A 24,738-nucleotide genomic window follows, 5' to 3' on the forward strand; every position below is an offset into this window, starting at 1 on the left:
GATATTAATCGTGCATAAATCAAATTGTACATATGGATGCTATTTTTGAATCCTTCTAATCGTCGACCAGTGCCGGGAGAAACTTGTGTCTTCTATCGAGTCCTCTCTTTAGAAGGTCGCGGAATGGGGTAAATTGAACCTTGTCCAATTTAACCCCCGCGCCGTGTAAACGTGTAAACTTGAGTCTTCTACTCAAGTTTTCACGTTTACCACTAAAAAAACCCTATTTGTCGTATCACTGCTCTTCGACAACACTTCCCTTACAGCCTCGCCTAGTATCGGAATTCTGGGTCTTGAAATCTCGAGCAATTGCCAATTCCGCGCCCCCGAATTGGTTCCGAAGAAACTGGGCGTCATAGATAGAGCACGGCAATATTTCAGGCCGGCCCACATTCTAGCGCTGTACAAAGCGTAGATCCGGCTACATTTGGAGTATTGCTGTCATCTCGGGCCTGGCCCTCCACAGTATCAGCTCAATCCATTTGACCGCGTGCAACACAGAGCAGCTCGAACTGTCGGGGACCTAGTGGTCTGAGAACGGCCGGATCACTTGACGATGCGTAGAAACATCGCTTCATTGTGTGTCTTCTACCGCATTCATCACGGGGAGTGTTCCGAAGAGCTGTTTCACCTGATTCCTGCCGCCAAATTCCACCTTCGCACGACACGCCACAAGTTAGGATATCATCCCCACCATCTGGATGTGTGGCGATCCTCCACAGTGCGATTTTCAAGGAGCTTTCTTCCACGTACTACGAAGCTGTGAAATGAGCTTCATAATAATATAGATTATGTTATTTGGTAATCCCTAGAAATACAAAATTATTTCATTGAAATAAAACATATTTATAGTAAACATTAGAACTCATGGTCATACTACTTGCGTAAGTAGAGGTATACGTACCTATAACTATGCCAATATCAGATCTCAAGTATTTTTTTAAACTTTCCTTACTACGCTGCAATGTATAAGAGTTACCTACATTAGACTCGGGAATATTTGTTAGGTATTTGGTGTTCTTATCAAACGAAAATGCATGATTTTATCAATATGGCTACAAACAGGCTAGCCAAAATATTTAATGTTGTTGGTTTTAATATCATTTTACTTAAATCATAATGCCAATTACTATTTATATTATGTTAATAAAAATAGGTACTTATGTACTTACTCAATGCTATCAGGCATCTCTTGAGTCATCTTTTTACATCGTTGGCAAGGACTGATTTACGTTTTCTGGACAACTTCACTAATTTCTAAGTTTCCGCCCAGTCGAATTATTTTTTACACCAAAACAATCAATAGTATACCACGGCCTGATACAGCAAGGTGAGAGGTTCACGCTGATTGAAGTATGTGAACGATGACTGGCATGAAAAATGTAACTCCTGATCATATTTTGCGAGCAAATACTTTCTTACTTATGCCAAAAAGTAAGGCGCAAACAGTTATATGCTTATAATCCTTGTTATTGATTACTAATCCTAATAAATGGACTTTCATAATAAAAGTACAAGCTATAAGAATAACCCATCTGAGTTTCGTACTAAACAAATGCGTCATACCGAGAAACAGCGTGTTTAACTATAAATAAAAATGGTTGTTAAAAATAACTCTAGAGTATTAACTATAACAATTGCAAGCATTGGCAACTTAAATATTAGACTTAAGGGTATGTCTAACAAGATAAATTAGTGTTCATAGCTCTAAATGCTATATTTTCACCATAAAACTTGCCTAAAAACACCTAGTTTGCGTGTTTTTTCCTCACTCTTCGCCTTAAATAAAGATTATTATTATTTAGGTATATTTGTTCCTAAGGTGATATTCTGTAGACGATTATTCTACGAGGATAAATAAAAAAAGGCCAAGACAGTAATAAAACAATTTATTATTCATAATATAATCCAGTGATACAGATTGTAATTATTACAAATAGATATATAATGTACAAAATATAAATGATATATTATTGAAATTAGTAAATGCTTTGGCACAGCCAACATTAAACTATTGATATAGGAACATACAATAATTATTGTGCATATTTTGCATTCGTCTATATTCAAAACAAATCTAAATATTTGCTTGTTCTGTATAATAATAATGTATAAAGCCCCGAGGACGTCATTCACTCAAATAGAATCCAATATATATTTTAGGCCTGTTTTCAGAAAGTACCTCAATATGAAATTCGCGATCGAGTCATTTTCTCACTGTCCTCCACGAATTACGTAGATGCCATTACAATAAAACTTATTTATTCCTAAGTGAAGTGAGAAGCACCCTTAGTATGGAATTCAATGTTTGTAATACGAAAAACTTAACGAGACGCTGAAGAATTAATAATTAATATATATAAATCCAGTGCCAAACTAACATCATTGTTTCTAGTGAACAAATTTTAATGAGGATTACTTCATAGAGTGCAGTTTAGTCCAACTTGAGAGATAGGATAGTTTTTATTTCGATTTAGGACCTATAATTATTTTTATTTCCAATATTTGTTTTGTATGGACATATTTTATACACGCACGGTTGACAGTTTCCAATTTCATTATAACAACAGGGAGCATATCTTCCGAAATTATTCTTGATGTTATGAAATATTATTTATATTCATGAAAAACAGTATTTTATTTATTATATTAGAACAATGTCTGTCGAGTTAGTGTTCATACAAGTGTGTGTACGCCCGCTACAAGTTATACTTCTTTGACGTAGGTAACAAAACAAAAAAAAAACCTTTAAAAATTATTCTTGGTGCTATTTTACGTTTGCATAGAGAATAATAATGGTGTTAAATAAATAGAACCAATGAAAATATTACAATACCGCATATTATAGATAAATAACTCATGTTATTAAATAATTTTTACACTGTGAGAAAGAAGTGCATTTTTTACAAGTTATTCACATAAACATTTATTCAATTGTCGTCCATGGTTGTGGTTCAGTGAAGCTTGCGGTACCTGAAGTATGATACAAGTGGTCTAGTTGACCAACTAACGTCACGGTGTCCGAGTACTGAGAGACTGCCTTGAGTATCTAATAATATCAGTAAATATTCTACAGATATTATAAGACTGCGCTCAGAACTGCTCAGAGCTCTAAAACAGTAATATCAGACTAAAGATATCCAGCGAACAAATTAGAAAGGTCAGTGAGTCCATCGTCGATCGTATAACTAATAGAACACATTAGAAACACAGACTGTTTACGATATGCTGTGACCATATCACCTGACCAATAAGCGTTCAGTACTTGGCGCCCGCTCACCTCCGTTAGTTGACTGAATTGTTTGCATTGCGAATATAATATTCATTTCAAACAGAAATCACTTCACCTACTTGTCTTTTATATAAGCTACGTTTATTAAATATTTATTTTATTTATTTATTTATTTATAAATATTAATTATAAACGCCACATGAGCGTCTTACAAATGTATTTTTTGCATAATTTGTGTGATAGGTTGTAATATAAAAAGTTAACTTTAAACGTAACTTTACTTACGTTGTTCCGAAATGATATTAGGAAAAATTTATTTATTTAGGTGAATTATGTATTTTACTTTTGAATATTTTTTTATGATCACGATTAAGTAATAATCCCCGTGTGTTTATTTAATATCGCCATCTTTATCAGATCACTGGAGTCCGTACATGTGTGGTGTGTGGGTTGTGTCCTATGAGTTCTTGTCCGTCAGCCTCGTCACCACGGCCTTCACCTCGGTGTAGTTGGTGATGCCGTAGGGTCCGTTCTCGCGGCCCAGCCCCGACTGCTTGAACCCTCCGAAGGGCACCTGGTTCCCGAACACGTTGTAATCGTTAACCCACACCGTGCCGGCGCGCAAACCCTGCAACAATACACATTAACATTTAACAAACTGGTTTTTGAAATGATAACTTCTTATGGCAGGGTAAGCCACTTCGTTACGTAACGCTTTATGCCACACTCGAACGAAGGCCTTCGCTATGTCCAAACTCACCGCCTTCGACTCAACCGCTTGCGCCCATTTATGGGTGAGTTATGCAAGAAGATCACCAGTTGAGTGACCCTGACGGAAACCGTACTGGCAGTCGCTGATCAGTTGGTGCTCCTCTAGGTATCCCAAGAGCTGGCGGTTGATAATCGACTCCATTACTTTGAAGAAAATGGAGTTATTGGGGCGGCAGTTGGACGGATCCGAGCGTACATCTTCATAAAGGATCGCGTGCACCAAAGATGCCTTCCATAATTAACTACACCTGATAAGTAGGAGAGCCGGAAAAGACTACCCGTCTTTAGGAGCCGCGCCAATTTCGGAGCACATGTCCGCAGCATAACCGGGGAAATGCCATCGGGTCCGCTCGATTTATGAATGTCCAAGGTGAGAAGCGCCTGAAGCACGGCGCCATGCCGGAATTTTACCTCCATCATGTATGACTCGCACCGCGGAATATGCGGTGGTGGTGCACCTTGGACATCCAGAGTCGAGTCGGACGAGAATAGGGAGCCCAGGAGATCAGATTTCTCTTTTGTGTTTTGAGCCAGCGAGTCATCGTCCCTGTGCAGTGGCGGAAAGTCTGGCTGGCAGAAGTTTAATTGGACAGCCTTGGCGAGTGACCAGAACGCACCAATTCCCGAGAGAAGGCGTGCAAGTCTGTCGCTAATTTTGCCAATGTGCTTCGACTTCGCGTCAGGAATCACTCTTTTGAGGGACCTGGAGGCATCTACCTCAAAAAAACACTACCATGTTTGAAAACTCAGGCGTCGAGAACAGACATCCTCCCTGACGTAAACGCGCGTTAGGGTTGCATTCTCTCTCCGGCACTCTTCAAAATATACGGAGAATGCGAAAGACCCTGAAGGATTGTGATAGAGGGTTGTAAAAGGGTTTCGAACCTGAGATATGCCGATGACACTGTGCTCTTAGCCACAATCAGAAATCACTATTAACAACAAGACCCGGTTAAGGTTAGTTAGTTACACGTGCCTTGATATTCCCTATTTTTCTGTATGGCGTGGAGTCGTGGACGATACGGGCTCGCGAGAGGCAGAGGATTGATGCCTTGGAGATGTGGAGGTCAAGATAATAACCCGTCTGTCCACGATATGCCACCAACGAATTCTTTCGTATTTCGACCAAATAATGCGAAGGGATAATGAGAGCCTGGAGAAATAATTGATCGTAGTTGGGAACACAAATGGCAAGCGAACCCGAGGCCGGTCTCCTACCAGATGGACCAAGCAAATAAAAGACTCCAGGTCCCCGAGGTTTAGCTCCGTCGTCAGGGCCGCGATGTACAGAAGCCGATGGAAACAAATAGTTCACTCCAAGTGTAAACCACTTGTTGATGACCACGATCCCCAGTCATGAGGAAACGACTAGTGAGATGAGAGGTAAGATGTATCAGCCAGAGAGGATATCTGTGTCTCCGTCTAAAAGAGCAGGGCCGGCTTTTCAGTCTCCAGGTAGAAGTTGACGGCATTTAAATTTGAGCGAAGCCCCCTGATATTGCAACAGCGAATGTGGGGGAGGGTGGTTTGAGCCTTCTGCTCCGTTACCCCGAGTCAGCACAGGTTTGCCCCCTCCAGAATACGCGGGGCAGACACTATTAGGTAAAGGTCCTAATTGTGGACGCCCACGGTCGGATTCTCCAGGACTACATAGCCTGGTACCGGCCTGGAGTAGTTTATTTTTAGTTCGTGCTGCCATCTGAGAAGGGTTAGGCCTCCGGATACCCCACACGCCGAACGAAACACAGCGGCAAAGCCTATTTCACGCCGATTTTAAGTGGGAGAGTGGTATTTCTCCGGGCGTGCCGGCCTAATTCGGTTGTGTACGTTAAGACCCAATATGGCACCACTCATATTCTCACTCTAATCAATTGTTACTTTTATAGAATTAAATAATGATACCAATAATGTACATACTATACTAATACTATAAAAATTTAATGAATTCAAGAATTGTAACTAAGACCAAAATATATACTATGCGACAAGTTCTCGATTGCCCACGAAAGCGAAGTTGAACGCACGAGCGAATCTTTTTCAACCGCAACACCGAGCGCCAGGATACTACTTTTCCCGCACGATTAAAATATATATATACTATTATAATCAATAAAACATTTTATGAATAAATAACATTTCCTTACATTATCATATTATATATTTTTAAACTTTTATTATCGCGGACCTTAAACATTGTAATTATTATGACGGGTACTCACGATATATGTTTTATTTATTTGGTGCTAATATTTCGATAATCGGTAATGACTAGAGTCAGTAGCTAACTTAGATATTTGTGTTTGCGTGTTTTACTAAATAAATCTGTATTAAATTTTCTCGTCATCTGTACTTAGGTGCAACATTTACCCTACTAGCATTATGTTGTCTCTAGAGTCATGCGGGGCAAGGGTGCACACTTAAACATGAAAACTAGTGTCAAATAAAACGATAAGCACGAAAGGAAAATAAGAAGATGTCTCTGATAGAGTATAAAATCTTCACTTCGGAAAAAAACAGATCCGAATGATTCTAAATGCACACACTTTCTCCGTAATAAAGGTAAGTTTGCGCAATCATTTGGGGTAAATTTGCGCACCTAAGGGAACTAAGTGGATTTTTATTGCCCTAAGCAGACTGATTGTAATAATACTTACATAACTTTATGGAGACATACCATAACTTCGAATGTTATGCTACATAATAAGCTCGGATACATTATTGACTGAAAAAATTAATTTAGTTTAGTTACCCCTAGTACAGTGTAACAATCTTTGCCGTGACAGAAAATTTTACTTTAACTTTTTATTTTTTCAGTAAACTAATAAGCTAATGTTCCACCAACAAACATTTAATTTACCTACACACCTCTCCACCAATACTCCACCATTCACCCCGCGTCACTCACCTGTATCACATAGTTGATCCTGTCCACGTCCTGTGAGAACACGGCGGCTGCCAGCCCGTACTCCGTGTCGTTAGCTCGCTGCACCACCTCCTCCAGCGACGAGAACTTGAGGATCTGTTGCACTGGACCGAATATCTAAAAACACATTTTGGACCGAAAATCTAAAATCACATTTTGGACCGAATATCTAAAAACACATTTGGACCAAATATATAAAATCACATTTTGGACCGAATATATAAAAACACATTTTGAAATGAAAACATTTTTAGCCGCGCTGGGCACTTTTTGGTAGGGGAATATCTTATGGGTTCACGTCACCGACATGCTCACGACTAGCGCACGTGATAAATAAATTATCTATCGTCTGCCGCTCTCTATGAGCTGCAGGATCTTGGCCTGCTGCTCCGCGTCGATGTGAGCGAGCCAGGTCTCACCTCGACCGTCGCGATGTCCATCTCGTCCCGCACGTCCGCGAACACGGTGGGCTCCACGAAGTACCCGGCCCGCGGGGACGCCTGGCCCCCTGTCACCAGGCGGGCTCCCTGCCGTCTGCCGCTCTCTATGAGCTGCAGGATCTTGGCCTGCTGCTCCGCGTCGATGTGAGCGAGCCAGGTCTCACCTCGACCGTCGCGATGTCCATCTCGTCCCGCACGTCCGCGAACACGGTGGGCTCCACGAAGTACCCGGCCCGCGGGGACGCCTGGCCCTATGTCACCAGGCGGGCTCCCTGCCGTCTGCCGCTCTCTATGAGCTGCAGGATCTTGGCCTGCTGCTCCGCGTCGATGTGAGCGAGCCAGGTCTCACCTCGACCGTCGCGATGTCCATCTCGTCCCGCACGTCCGCGAACACGGTGGGCTCCACGAAGTACCCGGCCCGCGGGGACGCCTGGCCCCCTGTCACCAGGCGGGCTCCCTGCCGTCTGCCGCTCTCTATGAGCTGCAGGATCTTGGCCTGCTGCTCCGCGTCGATGTGAGCGAGCCAGGTCTCACCTCGACCGTCGCGATGTCCATCTCGTCCCGCACGTCCGCGAACACGGTGGGCTCCACGAAGTACCCGGCCCGCGGGGACGCCTGGCCCCCTGTCACCAGGCGGGCTCCCTGCCGTCTGCCGCTCTCTATGAGCTGCAGGATCTTGGCCTGCTGCTCCGCGTCGATGTGAGCGAGCCAGGTCTCACCTCGACCGTCGCGATGTCCATCTCGTCCCGCACGTCCGCGAACACGGTGGGCTCCACGAAGTACCCGGCCCGCGGGGACGCCTGGCCCCCTGTCACCAGGCGGGCTCCCTGCCGTCTGCCGCTCTCTATGAGCTGCAGGATCTTGGCCTGCTGCTCCGCGTCGATGTGAGCGAGCCAGGTCTCACCTCGACCGTCGCGATGTCCATCTCGTCCCGCACGTCCGCGAACACGGTGGGCTCCACGAAGTACCCGGCCCGCGGGGACGCCTGGCCCCCTGTCACCAGGCGGGCTCCTTGCCGTCTGCCGCTCTCTATGAGCTGCAGGATCTTGGCCTGCTGCTCCGCGTCGATGTGAGCGAGCCAGGTCTCACCTCGACCGTCGCGATGTCCATCTCGTCCCGCACGTCCGCGAACACGGTGGGCTCCACGAAGTACCCGGCCCGCGGGGACGCCTGGCCCCCTGTCACCAGGCGGGCTCCTTGCCGTCTGCCGCTCTCTATGAGCTGCAGGATCTTGGTCTGCTGCTCCGCGTCGATCTGGATACCGACATTAATATAATTATATCATAATCACCAGAACACTTATAAGCTCTAAAAATTTATAAGCTCTTTGAGAAAGTTACTATTCTATTCAATACTGTTCTATATATATGGACATATCATTCGCAGTTTAATAGCGGAGCGGCAAAAGTGTGCTCAAAGACAATGTGAGCACACTTTTTTCCTTAGTCGTGTGTCAATCACCAAGTCTAAGTGTGCTATTAAAAAGTGCGCAAAAAACATAGTGTGAGTATATATGTATATAATGAGTAGGCAAAAAGCGTAAAAAATTTAGTAAAACAAATGTATTTTCATTCAATATGATACAATTATTCACAAGTATTCACATCACTTTATCTCCCGTCAAAATGAGACATAAAAAGACGCAACCAGCATACAGTCAAAAATGAAAACTATACAGTCGCTCTTTTTTTTAAAAGGCCCAGTGAACAATTCTTAGCAATATTACATTTTGTGCACAGGAAGTCATTGGCAGTGAATGTCAACGGCTCACAGGAACGATTACAAACTAGTGCTTTTTATACGGCATCACAGACGTATCATAACCTAGTGATAATCGATACTTATGTCAATAAATTTAGTCAAATTAAGCACTCACAAAAGTCCAATTTAGCTACTTTTATAGTTTGACAAAAGCTGTCATAAAAGGGTAATGTTGATGTTCGCTTATACTACATAATATACATACATAAAAAAATTAAGAAAAAAGATGTCTAAGTTAAAAAGACAAATTTTAAGAAATTAAATCTATTTCAGGGAACTTAACATTTTAATAACCAGTGAACCGAATTGTTTTATGTAAAAAAAATATTATATTTGAGTGTTTGTTTCTCTCATTATAGGCTACATTAACTTATTAGATCCAAATCCAGTTAAGGAGTAAAAAATTTGCACACAAACCGATATAGTAAACCCAGGAATGTATAGTCGCAGCTTATTATGGTGTCACTTGTGGCATGTGCCATATTTCGGCTTTGTTTTTGTTTGACGTGAATTGTCTATATGTTATAGAACGTCATTGATTCTGTTAATTAATACTAAGAGAAAAAAATTATTTTTAATTTCTGCCCCCCTGTTGTTCATTGCTATGCCTTACCGAGGTGCATGCGATAATTTAGTTTGTAATAACTAAATTATAACGAAACCAGGTAAATGATTCAAAAAGTGATGAGACAATCAAGGTGGTCACCTGATGTTAATGAAGAGTCTGTCAGGATTCTTGAACAACCATTAAAGCTGAGTGACATATAAGATGATAATTCTCAGTAGCCCAGTTATTTCGCTAGCTACGGCGCCTTTCCTACCAAAATAAAATACTGATAGCACACTACTGCTAGGCCATGCGCGCCGTGCTACCACGTAGCTGCCACCTCCCACAAGGTATTACTAGTTTCAACATTACTGCTGCGATTGCTACTAACTACAAATCGCCATCTTAAATTCTTTTCTCTTATTAACTCTGCTCTGACAACTGTTATTCTCAGTTTAACCTTTTACACCGCCAAAGTATATGGTCGCGTATAGTTATTATTATTCTTGGGTTAGTGGTTGTTACAATGCAAAATTAGGTTTAATTTTACAATAGCAGTAGTTACTCGCGAGTAAAAATACAATTCAGTTTGGTCGAATTCGCCCTAAGTCACTAGCCTTGTTTTAGTTGACACGCCAGTGTATATGTGCATGTGTGTGTAATACATTCCGTCCCGTGTCAACATCACCAAATAGAATACGCAACGCGATTTTGACAAGTTTGTAGAGCAATTGGAAAAGGGCGTATAAAGTTAGGATACCACAGACGCGATATTGAAATTGAAGATGATACAAATAATTCGATTGGTGACTTATAATGTAGTGTTTATGCCAGGCATGGCTGTATGTATATCAATGATAAAAATCTATTATGAATACACAATTGATAGTAAAGTTACCTGTGGCCCTTGTTCTGTTTTGGGGTCGAAGGGATCCCCTAGGACGCGTTTCTTCGCTAGCTCGGCGGACATTTCGATGAATTGGTCATAGATTTTGTCCTCGACGAATGTGCGGGAGCCTGGAATTTTTCAAATGAAACTTGTTTATCGACGTATGAGATACATTTTATAGCAAACTGTCACAAGTTTTAGTTACGTACCATGTTGTTTTTCTTGTAAGTGCCACAGTACAGATTGACAACTCTATCATTTTAGGTTTATTAAATACATCGTCTTTTTTTATTAAAATAGGCGTCACTTTGCGGAAATGCATAATTATCCAAATGATTCGAGTTTTCGTCAGTGTTAATTTCGTCAATATTGAGAGAAGAGATAAAGAAATCGTTACACTTTTCCGTTACGCTCGACGTTTATGATTATTAATAATTTCTTATTTCAATGTATTGAGTATTTGTACATTTACTGCAAATACTTGTTGGTAGTAAGTATCAGTGGTCACGTGTACGGCAGGTGTGAGGTGTGAGGTGCGGGTGTTCATTACCGGCGCAGCAGCACTGGCCCATGTTGTAGAACAGCGCCAGGTGGCTCTGCCTCACGGCGTGCTGCAGGTCACAGTCGGCCAGCACGATGTTGGTAGTAAGTATCAGTGGTCACGTGTACGGCAGGTGTGAGGTGCGGGTGTTCATTACCGGCGCAGCAGCACTGGCCCATGTTGTAGAACAGCGCCAGGTGGCTCTGCCTCACGGCGTGCTGCAGGTCACAGTCGGCCAGCACGATGTTGGTAGTAAGTATCAGTGGTCACGTGTACGGCAGGTGTGAGGTGCGGGTGTTCATTACCGGCGCAGCAGCACTGGCCCATGTTGTAGAACAGCGCCAGGTGGCTCTGCCTCACGGCGTGCTGCAGGTCACAGTCGGCCAGCACGATGTTGGTAGTAAGTATCAGTGGTCACGTGTACGGCAGGTGTGAGGTGCGGGTGTTCATTACCGGCGCAGCAGCACTGGCCCATGTTGTAGAACAGCGCCAGGTGGCTCTGCCTCACGGCGTGCTGCAGGTCACAGTCGGCCAGCACGATGTTGGTAGTAAGTATCAGTGGTCACGTGTACGGCAGGTGTGAGGTGCGGGTGTTCATTACCGGCGCAGCAGCACTGGCCCATGTTGTAGAACAGCGCCAGGTGGCTCTGCCTCACAGCGTGCTGCAGGTCACAGTCGGCCAGCACGATGTTGGTAGTAAGTATCAGTGGTCACGTGTACGGCAGGTGTGAGGTGTGAGGTGCGGGTGTTCATTACCGGCGCAGCAGCACTGGCCCATGTTGTAGAACAGCGCCAGGTGGCTCTGCCTCACGGCGTGCTGCAGGTCACAGTCGGCCAGCACGATGTTGGTAGTAAGTATCAGTGGTCACGTGTACGGCAGGTGTGAGGTGCGGGTGTTCATTACCGGCGCAGCAGCACTGGCCCATGTTGTAGAACAGCGCCAGGTGGCTCTGCCTCACGGCGTGCTGCAGGTCACAGTCGGCCAGCACGATGTTGGTAGTAAGTATCAGTGGTCACGTGTACGGCAGGTGTGAGGTGCGGGTGTTCATTACCGGCGCAGCAGCACTGGCCCATGTTGTAGAACAGCGCCAGGTGGCTCTGCCTCACGGCGTGCTGCAGGTCACAGTCGGCCAGCACGATGTTGGTAGTAAGTATCAGTGGTCACGTGTACGGCAGGTGTGAGGTGCGGGTGTTCATTACCGGCGCAGCAGCACTGGCCCATGTTGTAGAACAGCGCCAGGTGGCTCTGCCTCACGGCGTGCTGCAGGTCACAGTCGGCCAGCACGATGTTGGTAGTAAGTATCAGTGGTCACGTGTACGGCAGGTGTGAGGTGCGGGTGTTCATTACCGGCGCAGCAGCACTGGCCCATGTTGTAGAACAGCGCCAGGTGGCTCTGCCTCACGGCGTGCTGCAGGTCACAGTCGGCCAGCACGATGTTGGTAGTAAGTATCAGTGGTCACGTGTACGGCAGGTGTGAGGTGCGGGTGTTCATTACCGGCGCAGCAGCACTGGCCCATGTTGTAGAACAGCGCCAGGTGGCTCTGCCTCACGGCGTGCTGCAGGTCACAGTCGGCCAGCACGATGTTGGTAGTAAGTATCAGTGGTCACGTGTACGGCAGGTGTGAGGTGCGGGTGTTCATTACCGGCGCAGCAGCACTGGCCCATGTTGTAGAACAGCGCCAGGTGGCTCTGCCTCACGGCGTGCTGCAGGTCACAGTCGGCCAGCACGATGTTGGTAGTAAGTATCAGTGGTCACGTGTACGGCAGGTGTGAGGTGCGGGTGTTCATTACCGGCGCAGCAGCACTGGCCCATGTTGTAGAACAGCGCCAGGTGGCTCTGCCTCACGGCGTGCTGCAGGTCACAGTCGGCCAGCACGATGTTGGTAGTAAGTATCAGTGGTCACGTGTACGGCAGGTGTGAGGTGTGAGGTGCGGGTGTTCATTACCGGCGCAGCAGCACTGGCCCATGTTGTAGAACAGCGCCAGGTGGCTCTGCCTCACGGCGTGCTGCAGGTCACAGTCGGCCAGCACGATGTTGGTAGTAAGTATCAGTGGTCACGTGTACGGCAGGTGTGAGGTGTGAGGTGCGGGTGTTCATTACCGGCGCAGCAGCACTGGCCCATGTTGTAGAACAGCGCCAGGTGGCTCTGCCTCACGGCGTGCTGCAGGTCACAGTCGGCCAGCACGATGTTGGTAGTAAGTATCAGTGGTCACGTGTACGGCAGGTGTGAGGTGCGGGTGTTCATTACCGGCGCAGCAGCACTGGCCCATGTTGTAGAACAGCGCCAGGTGGCTCTGCCTCACGGCGTGCTGCAGGTCACAGTCGGCCAGCACGATGTTGGTAGTAAGTATCAGTGGTCACGTGTACGGCAGGTGTGAGGTGTGAGGTGCGGGTGTTCATTACCGGCGCAGCAGCACTGGCCCATGTTGTAGAACAGCGCCAGGTGGCTCTGCCTCACGGCGTGCTGCAGGTCACAGTCGGCCAGCACGATGTTGGTAGTAAGTATCAGTGGTCACGTGTACGGCAGGTGTGAGGTGTGAGGTGCGGGTGTTCATTACCGGCGCAGCAGCACTGGCCCATGTTGTAGAACAGCGCCAGGTGGCTCTGCCTCACGGCGTGCTGCAGGTCACAGTCAGCCAGCACGATGTTGGTAGTAAGTATCAGTGGTCACGTGTACGGCAGGTGTGAGGTGCGGGTGTTCATTACCGGCGCAGCAGCACTGGCCCATGTTGTAGAACAGCGCCAGGTGGCTCTGCCTCACGGCGTGCTGCAGGTCACAGTCGGCCAGCACGATGTTGGTAGTAAGTATCAGTGGTCACGTGTACGGCAGGTGTGAGGTGCGGGTGTTCATTACCGGCGCAGCAGCACTGGCCCATGTTGTAGAACAGCGCCAGGTGGCTCTGCCTCACGGCGTGCTGCAGGTCACAGTCGGCCAGCACGATGTTGGTAGTAAGTATCAGTGGTCACGTGTACGGCAGGTGTGAGGTGCGGGTGTTCATTACCGGCGCAGCAGCACTGGCCCATGTTGTAGAACAGCGCCAGGTGGCTCTGCCTCACGGCGTGCTGCAGGTCACAGTCGGCCAGCACGATGTTGGTAGTAAGTATCAGTGGTCACGTGTACGGCAGGTGTGAGGTGTGAGGTGCGGGTGTTCATTACCGGCGCAGCAGCACTGGCCCATGTTGTAGAACAGCGCCAGGTGGCTCTGCCTCACGGCGTGCTGCAGGTCACAGTCGGCCAGCACGATGTTGGTAGTAAGTATCAGTGGTCACGTGTACGGCAGGTGTGAGGTGTGAGGTGCGGGTGTTCATTACCGGCGCAGCAGCACTGGCCCATGTTGTAGAACAGCGCCAGGTGGCTCTGCCTCACGGCGTGCTGCAGGTCACAGTCAGCCAGCACGATGTTGGTAGTAAGTATCAGTGGTCACGTGTACGGCAGGTGTGAGGTGCGGGTGTTCATTACCGGCGCAGCAGCACTGGCCCATGTTGTAGAACAGCGCCAGGTGGCTCTGCCTCACGGCGTGCTGCAGGTCACAGTCGGCCAGCACGATGTTGGTAGTAAGTATCAGTGGTCACGTGTACGGCAGGTGTGAGGTGCGGGTGTTCATTACCGGCGCAGCAGCACTGGCCCATGTTGTAGAACAGCGTCAGGTGGCTCTGCCTCACGGCGTGCTGCAGGTCACAGTCGGCCAGCACGATGTTGGTAGTAAGTATCAGTGGTCACGTGTACGGCAGGTGTGAGGTGCGGGTGTTCATTACCGGCGCAGCAGCACTGGCCCATGTTGTAGAACAGCGCCAGGTGGCTCTGCCTCACGGCGTGCTGTAGGTCACAGTCGGCCAGCACGATGTTGGTAGTAAGTATCAGTGGTCACGTGTACGGCAGGTGTGAGGTGCGGGTGTTCATTACCGGCGCAGCAGCACTGGCCCATGTTGTAGAACAGCGCCAGGTGGCTCTGCCTCACAGCGTGCTGCAGGTCACAGTCGGCCAGCACGATGTTGGTAGTAAGTATCAGTGGTCACGTGTACGGCAGGTGTGAGGTGCGGGTGTTCATTACCGGCGCAGCAGCACTGGCCCATGTTGTAGAACAGCGCCAGGTGGCTCTGCCTCACAGCGTGCTGCAGGTCACAGTCGGCCAGCACGATGTTGGGCGACTTCCCGCCCAGCTCCAGGGTGATGCGCTTCACGCTCCCCGCCGCCCCGCGCTGGATCAACTTGCCCACCTCCGTGGACCCTGGACGGGAACAACATAGCAGTGGATACTGAACTACAGGTCCCGGCTTCGGATCACAATATTGATGGAAATTTATTTGATTTTAAAACTAAGCGTTCTTCAGTACTGTATACTCATGTTCGATAACCTAAGACACGCGAAGGTTGAGATTCTCGGTATTACATTAGTAAAAACACGGACTGTGTGACCCCACCACGCTTGAAGGACAAATGATCGCCCACGGTACTATTTTTAGAACTGATCGGACTTGGATCAGAACTTGCAACAGATGTCTTCAACTATAACAGAAAGCGAACCTTAAATAATACAATAAGAAGACAGCTACTTTATGTGGTGGGCCGCTCTCGTGAGCGGAGTTGATAATTGTTAAACAGCAATTGAGAAATATTATCATCATATCGTATTATTATGTCAGAAACAATTTTTTTTTCAATAAGCCTATTTATGAACATACGCGCCCTATAATAGACCCAGCCCTCTCGGAGATTTTATTTATTTATTTATTTATTTACAAGTAGGTACAATAACAGATAACAAGATAAAACTATAATCTAATAACAAGTACAGCATATTTTTGTGATCCTGAGATCCAATTAAAATTGTACACATCATTCACCAAATACAGTAAAAAAATAAAAAAATAATAAGTGGACACAATAGTAATTACAGTATAACGAAATTTAGTTAAACATTAAATTATTTTACATAAACTAGAAAGTTTTATAAAGAGTATTTTTAAAAATGTCTACATTTGTAAAGAATATATCAAAATCAGCACACACTTCGTTAAATTCTCTACAAATTCTCATAATCGGGTTGTTATGCGATACATTATTATTTGAGGAATTGATCGAAATAAACATGGAATACGCACAGATCGTGTTGGAAATTTAAAGTTTATCAAACTTAATAGATGACTATCCATAAAACCATTCGCAATGTTATGTAAGACGCACATATCAGATACCCAGCTCCGTTTATCAAGACTATGCAAGTTAAATTTACGTAAGCGCTCAGAGTATTCGGGAATTTTACGTCTAACACCCAACCTGCTACAGAGAACTCTTACAAACCGCCGCTGAATTGACTCTATTCTATCACGGTGAACATTATAAATTGGAGACCAAATCACTGAGCAATACTCCAGGATACTTCTCACTAAACCTTTGTATAATAATATCCAGGAGTTTTCCTGTTTAAATGGTCTGGCGATTCTAATAATAAAGCTTAACATCCTATTTGCCTTTGAACAAATATCATCGTAATGGCTTTTGAAGGATAAATCCGAGTCAAAGATGACGCCCAAGTCCCTTATCCCATTCACACGATCTAGAACATTGCCGTCGATAACATAATCATGAACAAATGGATTTTTCTTGCGAGTAAATGTAATCAGTTGACACTTTTTTATATTCAGCATCATGCGGTTACTTTTACACCACTGCCAAATAGTCTCGATGTCCCTTTGCAGCAATGCAGCAGTCTTCTGGACCGTTTATTTTACGAAATATTTTTATATCATCGGCGTACGCCAGACACTCACATCGAATTTTGGATAATAAGTCATTTATAAATGCCAAAAGAAGCAAAGGACCTAGATTTGAGCCTTGAGGCACACCAGAGCTAGTAAGAAATGGGACTGACTCGAAGCCACTCAACGCAACTAGTTGCGTACGATTTGATAAATAAGATGTGAGCCATCTGTGAAGATTACCATGAATTCCCAGGTGATGTAGCTTACATAAAAGCACTGAATGGTGAACGTAGTCAAAAGCTTTCGCAAAATCTGTATATATTGAATCAACCTGACTCTTATCGTTAATTGTGTCACATAAGAATGAAATATATACCAGTAAGTTAGAAACAGTTGAACGACCCGCAAAGAAACCGTGCTGACGTGAGCTTAAGATGGGCTTCAGATGGTTAAAGACATGTGCATACACAAGCCTTTCAAAGATTTTGGAGAACCAACTTAGAATGGTTATCGGGCAGTAGTTTGTGACATCTGTTTTGTCCCCAGTCTTGATGAGATAAGACAGAACAGACAGATTAAAATAAAAAAATCATATTCTGACATTAGCCCTGCGTAAAGATTAATTCAAAACCTGCTGTAATTATGATATAATAATTTTCTGCCGTGAAGATTGTGTGTGAAAAAAGATTATCGTGTTTCGGTCTGAAGGGCGTCGTAGCTAGTGAAATTACTGGACAAATGAGACTTAAAATCTTATGTTTCAAGTTGACGAGCGCAAGTGTAGTGCTGCTCAGAGTTTTTGGGTCTTTCAAGAGTCCTGAGCGGCATTACATTGTCATGGATAGGGCGTATCAATTACCATCAGCTGAACATCCTGCTCGTCTCATTCCTTATTGTCATATAATGTTACGTCATACCAGTGAATGCGATCTTGTCAACGTCCTTGTGGTCGACGAGCGCGGCGCCCGCGTCTCCGAACCCTGGCACCACGTTCACCACGCCCTCAGGGAATCCGGCTTCCTGTATAAAACAAGGAATAGTTAAAACAATTGCATGTTCCACGGCATTTACTGGGGATTTCCCATCACTTTGTTTAAAATCACAGTTTATTTTAAAGAAAGGGATAATACGCTTTATATGATGTAGTGGTATACACTGACAGAATAGTGATTATATCTCGGGATATAGTGGCTTCATATACAACGAGGGTTCTATTGTAGATAGGTCACTGAGGACGCTACAAAAAAAATGCCTTACTAGCATTTTGTAAGTTTATATAATGACTTTCAGAGAGCAGTCAGTCTAGTTCGGGATTTGAGCCGCACCATTCATTTTCTAACTCTACTATTTCCATTGTTACTATATTCTAGATGAATGATGAAAACCAGATTGATTATTCCCGTATAACAGTTCCTTCTGAAATAATATACTTTACAATAGGCCATGAAAAAGATTGGAGACACCAAATGAAAAAAGACATAAACATTCACACAAATAAAATTTTATGAACGATACGGGACTCGAACCCACGATCTTCGGCATTCCGTGCCGATGCTCTAACCAGCTGAGCTAACCGTTCGAGTGACGCATCGTTATAAAATTTTGTATGCTTTGTTTAACTCTCAGATTGTGGCATCATCTACATTCTACAGGATTTACTTTACAGTTGATAACCTGCTCAACCTCAATATTTGCATATTAGAAAATTGACTTTCGATGTCGCTCTTGTAAATCTAAACAATTTTATGTGTTTTTAAAGTGATAACCCTCACTTCTAGGATTAATACACAATACACAGCACTTACACGGAACGCAAGAGGTCGTGGGTTCGAGTCCCGCATCGTTCATAAAATTTATTTTTCAAATTTTATTTGTGTAAATAATTTAATCCTAGAAGTGAGGGTTATCACTTTAAAAACATGACAAATTATTTATAAACATTCACAATTAACGACTCTTTTATAGATGACATCTCGAGTCCAAAAATACTATAAAATTACTTAATATTAGAATTATGATATGCAAAAATTATATCAGGACAATAAATGTACTGTAAGGTGGGTGTGTTCACATCACTGGTGAACATGAACCTATAGTGTAAATATTTTTATTTTTATTTCACAAAACTATATCTATTTCTTGAGTCTAAGGTTCGTATTAAGGTGTCTTAATATTTATTTACTTACTGTAGGTTTTTAATAATAATTTATTTACTGTAGGTTGTGACAATAACATTCTTAATGTAACAATACCTGGTACACGTCATGAAGCTACATCACTTAGTGAAGGGGCTATAAGAAGAAGAGATAAAAACTCCGAGCCCATCTTATAAATCATATAACAACTTATTATATTCGTATGTATGTATTGCGAGGCAAGGGTTACGGGCCCGAAGCTCTATAAATTGCAGCCCCGTGTGACATAATGATATTATGGAAGTATGCAAAATAAATCAAACAGCATGTATTCACATCACTTAGAATATTTACTAAGTTAGTGATATGTGCGCCCCACTGTACTTTACTATCTATGATTATGACAAGAAAAACAGTCAGATCTGATACAAATTCCAGTTTTATAATGTAGCATTACATTTACCTTTGTTTGTTTCACTTTTGGTAGTTGAAATGGAACACAATTGTGTTCTTTACTATTTAACAATAGGTTTATTATTATTTGTGAATCAATTTAATTCTTTTAGAAAATAGCTATTGCATCATAGGAGTCCTCCCAGCCGTCAAACACATGCTTGACAAGTGCCATTCCAGCATCCATGGTTAACTTAACTTTGGTAAAAACAAATTGCTTGGGGTGAAGTAGATTATTAATTACCGTAAACTATGAAAGCAATAATTAATATAGTATTCATTTTTCAAAGATTTAACGAAATAAAAAAACAACTATAATACTATTCACTTCCATATTGTAATATCGTTTACGTAATCTTCAATACTGTAATAAGCCTACGACATAAGTTTGCGTTTATTAAAAGATTTAAATTTATTTATTGATAATTCTGATAAACGTTTTGGTAATTTTTTGTAAAATTTAATACCATCGCATGGAAAAGAATTGTTTATTTTACAGAGCCTAGTAGGGGGCACTATAAGAATCTAGTTATTTCTAGTGTTCAAATTATGTTTGTCGCTTATTTTACTGTATAAATTATAATGTTTATGTACGTCCAGGAGATTGCTATAAATATATTGGCCGTACATGGTCATTATATGAATATCTTTGAGTTTTTTTTCGTCTCGTTATTCATTACTTGAGAATAACATAAAAGTTGCATGTTAATTTGAAAGCACTGTGGCAAACGGTAGGTACCCTTGATACAGATTTAAATGATTGTCACGATGGTATGTCGTGCTAAATATATTGATTTAGGGACAGCGCCCGCTAGCGAGGAGCTGTTCTTTGTTGCTCGAATTTGATTATTACATATTATCACGGACGAGTAAAAAAAGAAGGACTCCGTGTCACTTTACATAACAGTGAGGCACCAAAATAAGCCGGTAAACGTGTAAATACATAGCCCCACGCATACACTTACACTAATACAAGCCTATCGGCCGCCATTATGAGATTTGCCATCGTCTGTGACAGATCAGTTTGCGTCGCAATAAAATATTTTAAAAATGCCGTCGTGCGTTGTGAAAATGTGTTAATACAATACTATAAAAGTATTCGTGGATCTATGATTATTTAATAGAGAAAAATTTGTGTAACTGGTATAGCCCGTAACCGCACACACACTAGCATAAAGGTGCTTTACTTTCTATTATCACGTAACAGAAAAACGCACACACTCACATAAGAGAAAAACGCTGGATAGTGCTCGCTGTCATAAATGAACTGCCACAGGATTTGCTAAAAGATGTTTCCTCTAAAAATCACCTTAAACAAATTCTCACAAAACATTATCTCTCACTGTGCCCATGAAATGAATTTAGTATAAGTTTATTTAATATTTCATTTATAATTTTAACTTTACTATGCCGTGTTAATTAACAATAAGAAATAAGTTTAATGCTGTACATTAGGTTTAATAGTAGTTTTAGGTTAATAGTGTAAATTTAGTATTATTGTAAGTAGTATAGTTAGTATTGTATTTATTATTGTTAGTATTATCTTTCCACGAGAGCTGCTGCCGACAAACTACTTACGTAGTTAGGCAGACTGTACTCATGAAATTTGTAAAGGCTACTGCAATAAATGAATAAAAAAAAAACGTTGCGGAGTCCTTTTTTCCTAGTCCGTGCATATTATATGGATTTTGGACAGTCTCATAAGTAACATGAAGGAGTTGTTATAAAAATTAATTTGAAGCAACAGTAAAATAAGTTTCCCGGTAAAAAAAACAATGAAACGAAATTAATATCAATTTACCAATAGCCCTTACAGCAAGCACTTACCAACCATAATGGCTGAAATACATATCTACATAATATCATAATGTAATGTTGAAGTATGAGGTATACTGGGCGGCCCTCATTCTAGCGCTTTACGTACAGAGCGCACTTCCGGCCACATGTTATGGAGTAGGTCCTTTTGCTCGCGTCTACGGTCTGGTGCAGGGGTGGGACAGACGCCTTAAAGTGACGTTTTCAGAAGAATGTAGTGCCATCTGTTAGTTGGCCCGAAAATGAAAGCTTTGTCAGCTGTCACTCGCTTTGAAACCTTTCAACTTTTCTTTATTTGTGTCACTGCCCAAGTGCCCACTTTTCATAAAATGGCGGCTACTTCTATCGTTTGTGCATGTATGTAGCTCTCGTGTTCCATTTTGCATATTTACTACTAAATCTATCCTTTATGTTCTATGTTGTGGCAAGATTAAATAACTAATTCTACGCGCAATTTCAACATGGTAAAAATTGCAGTACCTACATTAAAAAGTAGAGTTAGTTATTTAATTGCGTCACAGCATTAAAAATGAATTTTATAATTTCGAGCTTATACGAGGGGAGGTCAAAAAGTTCGCGGAATGACTGGGAAAAAAGATGAAATGATACATTATGTTATTTTTCCTTTTCAATATATTCCCCCTTAACACGAATACATTTTTGGGATCTGGCATATAACTTATTAATACCGTCGAAAAAATAGGTTTTGTCTTGGGCGTCAAAATACGCCGAAATCGCCGACTTGACTTCATCATCGTCTCTAAATTTTTTTCCACGCAGCTCTTTCTTCATCTTTGGGAATAAATAAAAATCGCTAGGGGCCAGGTCTGGACTGTAGGGTGGATGGCGTAGTTGTTCAAAACCGCATCGATGAATGGCAGCCGTCGCAACATGACTCGTGTGAACGGGCGCGTTGTCGTGCAAAAGGAGTACACCTTTTGTCAGTTTTCCTCTTCTTTTTTCTTTAATAGCTTCTTTTAATCGGTCCAATAGGGAAGCGTAGTACTCTCCCGTTATAGAAACACCACGTTCTTTATAATCGATCAAAAGAATACCTTCAGTATCCCAAAAAATAGTCGCCATGATCTTTCCGGCCGATTGCGACACTTTAAATTTTTTTGGGGGTGGTGTGCCTTTTTTGTGCCACTGCATCGACTCCTGCTTTGACTCAGGCTCATAGTGGTGAACCCAAGTTTCATCACCGGTTACAATTCGGGCCATAATTTCTTCCCTAACTTCTCCACAGCGGTCCAAATACTCGCGGGAACAGTTGACGCGCTCACGTTTTTGCAGCGGCGTGAGCATTCTCGGGACCCACCTTGAACACACTTTACTCATGCCAAGATGTTGATGAAGAATATTTAAAATTGTGGTTTCTGATACTCCAACTGATGCTGCAAGTTGTTTCTTCTTCAACCTTCCGTCTTCCAATACAAGTTTTTCAACTTTTTCAATGATTTCCGGCGTAGTGGCCTCAATGGGCCGTCCAGGTCGAGGATCATCTTCAATTGACTCCCTTCCTTGCTTGAAAAGGCCGTGCCATTTGTAAATCATGGTTTTACCAGGAGCAGAGTCTCCGTAAACAGCTAACATCTCTTGCAAAATAGTTTGAGGCGTTTTTCCTTGTTTGGTGAGGAACTTTACGACGGCGCGATGTTCAATTTTCTCCATAGTGGCTAGTTTGTTCCCGATTTACTTGTTCACTCGTTTGTAACTCGAAAGCTAATGACCCAATTAGGCTAGAAATTGGCATATATAGTAATTATGAGTTACTCAAGTAGCGGCTACCTGGAGGAGCGACCTCACCCCCGCCAACCCCGCCATTCCGCGAACTTTTTGACCGCCCCTCGTATATAGTTATTTTCGGGGCAGATCTCCAGATGGCGCTAGTTTTCAAATAAACAGCTCATAATGCGTAGAGACGGCTCTCTTTTCCCTATACATTATTATACTCTTTGATCTGGTGCAACTAGTAAGGAGTGTTCCAAAAAGTTGTTTGTAACATGCCACAGCTTATGAAAACAAAACGAGGCTCAGAAAAAACAGCGCAAGAAATTATCTCAGGGTGCCTTTATATATTATTATATTCGACCTTAAATAAAACTGGTAGATAAGTAGTAATAAAATTATATTACACAATTTTAAGTAAATTTGTGAACGCAAATATTAGCAAGTAGGTATTTAGTGGTAACAATAAACAAAGGAACAATCGAACATTAAAGTGAGAACAATCCGTTACGAATCTTGGTCACCTTGCACCTACTCTGTAATTAAATTGACACCACAGACAAACCAAACAATGTAGCACTAAAATAATACTTTAAATACTTTTGTAAAAAAAACTTTTCTGAATTTGATTGTTCGTCATTGTGGGTTTTATATGTATATATTGATTTGGATCATCAACATTACATATATTACACATTTATATAAACTTATGAAAGGTACAATTGTGGTATATGTATCTAAGAATTAATGATAAACACATCATTCAATGGTAACAGTGTGATTTATACAGTCAAAAATGTCTAAGTATTAAATTTATATAAAGTAAGGACATAATTTGTATGTTTTATAACGAACAGGATATAGGTACATACTACTTGGAAATAATACGTACATTATATATATATATATTTGTAAAAAACAATAATAATACACAGTCCGACAAAATGTCAACTGTTTAGAAAGAGTGAGTTTAGAAATATGTGACTACTAGCTGACCAGACCGACGTTGTTCTGTACATAATAAATAAAATACCGTTTTTGATGAAATTGTCAATAATTTTTCATTGTAACATAATAATATGCTCCTTGTTGTTATAATGGAATTGTTTCACAGCAGAACTGTCAAACCGCGCGTCAAAAATACTCTCACAGAAAATATGTCCAAACAAAACAAATATTGGAAATAAAAATAATTATGGGTCCCAAATCGAAATAAAAACTATCCTATCTCTTAAGTTGGACTAAACTGCACTCCATGAAGTAATCCCCATTGAAATCCGTTCATCAGTTTAGGAGTCCATTGAGGACAAACATTGTGACACGAGATTTATATATATTAAGATATGACTGCATTGCAGAGCATCGGCGAGATAGATATACATGATGTACTCTGCCTTATCAATAACTAGTTATATATATAACATGTCATTTTACTGATTAAGAAAAGTTCACTTAACAATTACATCCTGTATAGCCGCCGGGCCCGGAAGATCAACGTGAAGTAATATCTAGCGGCGGCATCACGACGGAATCACAAGTTGATGATGGATATATTTATATATACTTTGTATTACTACAACATAAAGGCATGACAAAACGTAATACTATTTTCCTCTCTCTATAAAAAAGTACACACACACAGCGGGATTGAGACAACTCTATTACGATTGCATTTCACGCAGTTGGTTACCAATCATTAAATAAAAATGGGCAAAAATAGTTATGACAAATCGTCATGTGTGACTAGGTCTGTCAACTGTAATCTACAATAGAGTCACTCCATTTATTATAAATGTGT

The 24,738-nt window shown here is 42.6% G+C and overlaps 1 protein-coding gene and 1 long non-coding RNA gene across 58 annotated transcripts in view; one reads left to right on the plus strand and one right to left on the minus strand.

The window, feature by feature from the left end:
* Positions 1 to 1,872: 1,872 nt before the first annotated feature.
* LOC126967978 (aldehyde dehydrogenase, mitochondrial) overlaps positions 1,873 to 24,738 on the minus strand; it is a 36,915-nt gene continuing 14,049 nt past the window's right edge. The window contains exons 6-13 of one of the 50 annotated variants that reach the window (XM_050812790.1): positions 17,727 to 17,829; positions 15,226 to 15,335; positions 14,755 to 14,781; positions 11,706 to 11,745; positions 10,573 to 10,691; positions 8,456 to 8,620; positions 6,909 to 7,043; positions 1,873 to 3,860 (exon numbers count right to left, since the gene is read on the minus strand). In XM_050812790.1, coding sequence (XP_050668747.1) covers positions 3,690 to 3,860; positions 6,909 to 7,043; positions 8,456 to 8,620; positions 10,573 to 10,691; positions 11,706 to 11,745; positions 14,755 to 14,781; positions 15,226 to 15,335; positions 17,727 to 17,829 — 870 coding nt within the window. In that variant the 3' untranslated portion in view covers positions 1,873 to 3,689. The other 49 variants (XM_050812798.1, XM_050812729.1, XM_050812737.1 and 46 more) reach the window with 49 other exon arrangements.
* Positions 11,051 to 15,362, plus strand: LOC126968199 (uncharacterized). 8 transcript variants are annotated; one of them, XR_007730170.1, is made up of 7 exons: positions 11,051 to 11,180; positions 11,773 to 11,829; positions 13,028 to 13,175; positions 13,486 to 13,633; positions 14,240 to 14,387; positions 14,543 to 14,633; positions 15,226 to 15,362. It is a non-coding gene; the product is annotated as an uncharacterized LOC126968199 (long non-coding RNA). The 8 variants fall into 8 exon arrangements; XR_007730174.1 differs by lacking the exons at positions 13,028 to 13,175; positions 14,240 to 14,387; positions 14,543 to 14,633 and adding exons at positions 12,873 to 13,020; positions 14,395 to 14,485 and having other exon boundaries at positions 11,773 to 11,836; XR_007730169.1 differs by lacking the exon at positions 14,543 to 14,633 and having other exon boundaries at positions 14,240 to 14,330.

Source organism: Leptidea sinapis, chromosome 1 (assembly GCF_905404315.1).
Source record: "Leptidea sinapis chromosome 1, ilLepSina1.1, whole genome shotgun sequence".
Lineage (NCBI taxonomy): Eukaryota > Metazoa > Arthropoda > Insecta > Lepidoptera > Pieridae > Leptidea > Leptidea sinapis.